The following is a 5,790-nucleotide window of genomic DNA, read 5'->3' on the forward strand; positions in this document are numbered from 1 at the left end:
TGTGTGTGTGTGACTCTGTGTGTGTGTGACTCTGTGTGTGTGTGTGACTACGTGTGTGTGTGACTGTGTGTGTGACTCTGTATGTGACTCTGTGTGTGTATGTAACTATGTGTGTGTGACTCTGTGTGTGTATGTAACTATGTGTGTGTGACTCTGTGTGACTCTGTGTGTGTGTGTGTGTGTGACTGTGTATGTGTGTGTGAGTGATCTGGGTGAGTGTTTACAGAACAGACTGATTTTCCACCCAGCTCTCATACACATTTTGTCTCATGACATGATTACTGTCCCCACGCTGTAACAGCACTCTTCCTCTCTCCTCCTGGTGTCTCCCGTTTCCCTTCGTCCTCTCCTGGCCCCTCCTGCCCTGTGCGTTTTCTCCCTGTGTAAGCTCCCATCTGCGTGGTCGTCCTAAGGAGGGCCTTTCTCCCTGGTGTTTCTGTTGTTTGGACAAATGTTGAGCCGTTGAAGGGGGGTAGACTCCGTTATTGAGAGCCCTTGTCCACAGCCTCTGCTGAGCTCAGGGCACAGCTGGGGGCTTCCTGTGGCCTTGGGGATGGCCCACCAGCCTGCTCTCCAGAGTCCCCACTGCCCAGCGGGCCTGCTTCTTCCTCGCCCACCTCACCCTCCTTTGTGCCTTTGGCCTGTCCCTGACACCCCAGGGCCCCCGCCTGCTGTGGACCGGTCCCTGTCCCTGGTCGGCTCTCCCATGCTCTCTCGACATGGGTGGGACAGTGCATGTGGGCACAGTAGTTCCCCTGGAGTTTGTCCGTGGCTTCGGGGGTTCCCAGAGCAGAGGCTGACTGGTGGCCCCCTGTATGCCTGTCCTGGGTGTTGTCCCTGCCCCCTGTGCTCCTCCTTTGGCATCAGTGTGTGCACCCCCGCCCCAGCCCCTCTGTAAGGCGCCAGCCCGTCCTGTCTTCCATGAGGGAAACAGGTGCCAGTGTGCCCAGGTCAAACGGTGTTAGTGGTGACCCTGACCTCAGGGTGAGACACCTCCTTGGAAGAGTAGCTTGGCTGAGCCCTGGATACTAGCCAAGCTGAGAGCAGGTCCTCTGAGGGAGTGGGGGCAGCTCTGGGGGGTCAGGCCTGAAGGCTTCCTCGTGAGGGCCATTACCCTCCCCCCAAGCATGCTGTCCTCCAGGCTCTGGCCGAGCCATGGACCCTGGGCCTCGGGTGTTGTCCAGCCCTGACAGGGCCAGCTGTGCCCGAGGGTTGCTTCTAGGACCCCTGACGGGCCAGAATGAGCATCCTTGCCCTGGTGCCCAGCATCACCCCCACAGCAGCCCTTTTGATTTCTATGAAAACCTCACATCCGGGCAGGGAGCAGGCGTGAGTTATTATAGGGCTTGTCTGAAGTGTACTGAGGCTGGGGCTGGTTCCCTGAAGCCTCGGGCAGCCCGGCGGCCAGACCAGGGCCAGCTGAGACCAGAGGTGCGAGGCTAACATGCCCTAGAAGGCAGAGTGGACAGTGGCAGTGGAGGGCCCAGCATGAGGCAGCTCCCACAAGGCCCCCAGGACCCCAAGGCCCTCTGGTCACTGCTCCCACTCACCTGTGTCCCTCAGCCCAGTGCAGGTCCCCCCATGAGCTCTGGATGTGGTGTGTGTGCACGCCCCGTCTGGGTCTGCGTGGACCCCTGTGTTTCCTTGTCTGGACCAGGCGGTGATTGTGGGCGCTGTGTCCCCAGGGTGATGCGGGCGGCTGAGGAGACCACGTCCAGCAACGTCTTCCCCTTTAAGATCGTCCACATCAGCAAGAAGCACCGGACCTGGTTCTTTTCTGCCTCCTCGGAGGACGAGCGCAAGGTGCCGGGGCTGGAGGTCCTGTGCCAGGCAGGGAGGCTGGGGCGGGGCAAGTGCGGCACATAGCGGGGCTGCACCCCAACCCGGGCGGTCCCTGCAGGCCAGCTTGGCCCAGGGGGAGGCGGAAGGGAGGCCGGGGCCAAGCTGACTGTAGCCCTGGTTCCTTCAGAGCTGGATGGCCCAGCTGCGCAGGGAGATCGGCCACTTCCACGAGAAGGAGCTGTGCCCGGATGCCAGGTGGGCCTCGGGCAGGGCGGCAGGGCTGGGGCACTCGGGACTGGGCAGGTAGACATTGGGCAGGGTGTTGGGGCCGTCCAGACCTGGAGGTGTGGAATCTCTGCACTATGTGATCAGACCATGTGAGCACACACAGGGGAAGCACGTGAGAGCCCGGGGAGGGGGCACATCCTTGTGCCTCAGTGTCTGTGTGGCTGCATTTGTGCACTGCTGTGTATGGGATTCTACTTCCCTGCCTGTCCCGGCATGCGCGCGTGCGTGTGCGTGTGCGTGTGTGTGTGCGTGGTGGTGTGTATGGGATTCTATTTCCCTGCCTGTCCCGGCACGCGCACGCGCGCGTGTGTGTGTGTGTGTGTGTGTGTGTGTGTGTTGGTGTTGTGTATGGGATTTCACTTATCTGCCTGTCACGGTCTGCGTGTGTCCATATCTGTGTGCCTCTCCCAGAGTCTTGTGTGCATCTATGTGTGTGTGTGCACTGAGGGACCACCTGTCCTCACTCACAGCCCTTCCACCTCCTTCACACACAGTGACCCCATCAGTACATCTGTGTGTCTGTCCCAGTGTCATATGTACATGCATATGTGTTCAGCCCACCCCTCTGTGCTCAGTGACCCCATCTGTGTGCCTGTCCCGGGGTCGTGTGTGTGTGTGTGTGTGTGTACATGTACATGTGTCCAGCCCGCCCTCACTCACTGCCTGCCCTGCCCCTCTGTGCGCAGTGACCCCGGCTCTGACCTGGACAGGTTCTACGGCGCCGTGGAGCGTCCGGTGGATATCAGCTTCTCCTCATACCCCACAGAGAACGAAGGTAAGGGTCCTCCTCCCCACACCCCACACCCTAGGTCCAAGTGAGGGGCACATTTAGCTGTTTTTTTCTGCTAGTGCCTTTGGCGGAGACACAGTGGCCTCCTCAGTCCTGGGTTCAAATCCCACCTAGTGCTCACCAGCGTGATGCCTGACTCGGCTGAGCCAGGGCCTCTGTGTGTCACATGCCACCCCACTGCCCCTGATCTGACCCCTTGGTCCCCGTGCAGACTACGAGCATGACGATGAGGACGACTCGTACCTGGAGCCCGACTCCCCTGACCCCATGAAGGCCGAGGGTAGGTGGGCCCAGGGCGGTGGGCCGGGGAGTGCTGGGCTGGGGACACTGGGAGCCTGACTCCCCTGACCCCATGAAGGCCGAGGGTAGGTGGGCCCAGGGCGGTGGGCCGGGGAGTGCTGGGCTGGGGACACTGGGACCCTGACTACCCAACCCCAGGAAGGCTGAGGGCAGGTGGGCAGGGCAGTGAGCTGGGACACTAGGAGCCTGACTCCCCTGACCCCAGGAAGGCTGAGGGTAGTTGGGCTAGGTGGTGGGCTGGGGAGTGCCCATGGGGCTGGGGGGTCTCTGTCTACCTCCTGCTGGGGGCCCAGGTGTTCCCAGGATGTTATAGTTATTAGGGGCTGGGCCAGCAAGGTACCCAGAGGACATAGCGGTCCCCTCTCCTTGGTGGGCCTGGAAGGAGCATCGAGAGGTCAGTTTCCTCCTGCTGATAGCTCGCTGAGGTGTCCTGTTGGTGGCCAGCTGTCCACAAAAGTCTAGGCTTCTGTCCCCGCCCACAAGAGAGACAGGGCTCCAGGGCCCTTAATTAGAGCCTCACTCTCCCCAGGCCCCACCCGTCTTTTCACCAGAAAGGACCCTCACTCTGTCATCTCCTGTAACCGTTCCCCCAGATACCCAACTCTGTCCCCTCACCTGCTCGCCTTCCTCACAATTATCTCCCGCCCCATCCTCCCTTCCAACCCTCTTCCCTGTGGGAATTGCCCCGGTCCCCCGGCTCCGTGCTTTTGTTAGGCTCCTTCATCATAGTGTTGAGTGCTGTGGAGTCAGAACTGACCCATAGCCGACCCTCCAGCAGGTTTTCAGAGGCAGCATATCACGTGGGAGGAGATCGCCCATCCTTTTCCCACCACGCAGCTGGTGGATTCGAACCACCACCCTGTCTTCTCCCAGTCCCCATCCTCATGAACTCCTCAGCACCCCCATCTCTCTAGACCCTCATATCTCTAGCCACCCCATTCCTCCAGCCCCCATCCCTCCAGCCCCCCATCTCTCTGGCTCTTGTCTTCTATCCCTTCCAGAGTTGACCTCATAGTCTTGGGCTGTTCCTCCCATCCTGCCCCCCTCGGCCCCTCCCCACCTACCCTACCCTTCTGACCCCTGTCCTCCTTCCCTGTGTGAGGTCCATGCCCCTCTGTCCTTGTCCCCTCATCATACTCACCCTCAGTCTACCTCAGTCATTAGCTTGGCCTCAGCCCTGGGGACCCTCACCCTCCACCCGCTGTGCCTGGAGCCCCTGCAGGTGGACCAGCTGGCAGTGCCCTCAGGTCCAAGACTGCGCCCTGGAGAGTGCCTGGCAGGCTGCTCAGCTGGCTGGCTCAGACCGTCCACTCCGTCCCTCCACCCACTGTGCAGCCAGGCCTTCCCCGTCACCCCCAAGCTGCTCCTGTGGTGCCCCCCGGCGGCCCTGTGAGGGACACCTGGCCGACTCCCTCTCACCTCACACTGGGCACCCTGCTCCAGGCCACACACGCCTGTGGGGTCCCGAGTGCCTCCCTCCCTGTGCTACCTCCCCGTCGTCTGGCTGCACCCTCTGTGACAGCCATGCCACCCCTCACTGTGGCCCAGTGGAGTGTACCCCTGAGTGCTGGGCTGTGCTTCCCCTCCTGCATGTCTCCCAGCATCAGGGCCCCCCCTCCTCCGCCTTGCCCTGCCCCTTCCTGGCAGGGTCGCACGTTCCTGGGGCTGCTGTGTGGAAAGTGGATGGCAGGGCTTAGGGCAGGGTGGGCACAGGCCACCCACACTCTGCAGGGGTGAGCACCCTGCGGTGGGCAGCCTCTCACCTCCAGGTCTCCTTCATCTGCAGATGCCCTGACCCACCCGCCTGCCTACCCGCCGCCTCCTGTACCCGTTCCCAGGAAGCCAGCCTTCGCTGAGGTGCCCCGTGCCCACTCCTTCACCTCTAAGGGCCCAAGCCCCCTGCTGCCACCCCCACCCCCCAAGCGCGGCCTCCCAGAAGTGGGCCCGAACGCAGAGGATGCCAAGAGGGACCCACTGCTGAGGCGAGGGGAGCCTGGTGCCAGGATGCCTGTTGCCTCCCGGCGGATGAGTGACCCCCCGGTCAGCAGCCAGCCCATTGTGCCCAGTCTTCGGAAGCCCCCCGCCTTCCGGGAGGGTGCCTGCCCCAGTCCGGAGCCCCGAGTCCCCAGCCATGGAATTGGTGCCATCTCGGCCACCGTGGCCGCCACAGATTCCAGGAACTGTGACAAATTCAAGTCCTTCCACTTATCCGCCCGGGGGCCGCCCACACCCGAGCCCCCACCTGTGCCCATCAACAAGCCCAAGCTCCTCAAGCCGATGGAGGTGGCCACCCCAAGAGAGGGGGACAGGCCCGGACTCTTTGTGCCCTCTGTGGGCCCCAAACCTCCGATCCTGAAGCTGCCGGGGCGTGAGGTCCCTGTTCTCCCTGAAGTCGCGCCGAGGCCAGAGAGGCCACCGCTGCCCCACCTTCAGTAAGTCTACCTGTCACTGCCCACTTCCGGTGAGCCAGTCCCTGGTGGTGTCCCCCAGTGACTTCCTCACACTGTGTGACCCTCAGTGAGTCCGTCACACTGTGTGTCCCTCAGTGAGTCCGTGACACTGTGTCCCCTCAGTCCATCACACCGTGTGACCCTCAGTGAGTCCGTCACACTGTGTCCCCCCAGTGAGTC

The 5,790-nt window shown here is 62.2% G+C and overlaps 1 protein-coding gene across 1 annotated transcript in view; it reads left to right on the plus strand.

Moving 5' to 3' along the window:
- SH3BP2 (SH3-domain binding protein 2) overlaps positions 1–5,790 on the plus strand; it is an 18,315-nt gene that overhangs the window by 2,750 nt on the left and 9,775 nt on the right. The window contains exons 3-7 of the mRNA XM_006893611.1: positions 1,686–1,803; positions 1,970–2,037; positions 2,757–2,845; positions 3,072–3,140; positions 4,947–5,592. Of these exons, the coding sequence (XP_006893673.1) occupies positions 1,686–1,803; positions 1,970–2,037; positions 2,757–2,845; positions 3,072–3,140; positions 4,947–5,592 (990 nt within the window). The remainder of the gene's footprint in view (positions 1–1,685; positions 1,804–1,969; positions 2,038–2,756; positions 2,846–3,071; positions 3,141–4,946; positions 5,593–5,790) is intronic.

This window comes from Elephantulus edwardii, unplaced genomic scaffold (genome assembly GCF_000299155.1).
Source record: "Elephantulus edwardii isolate Elephantulus edwardi_28Jun2011 unplaced genomic scaffold, EleEdw1.0 scaffold00129, whole genome shotgun sequence".
NCBI lineage: Eukaryota > Metazoa > Chordata > Mammalia > Macroscelidea > Macroscelididae > Elephantulus > Elephantulus edwardii.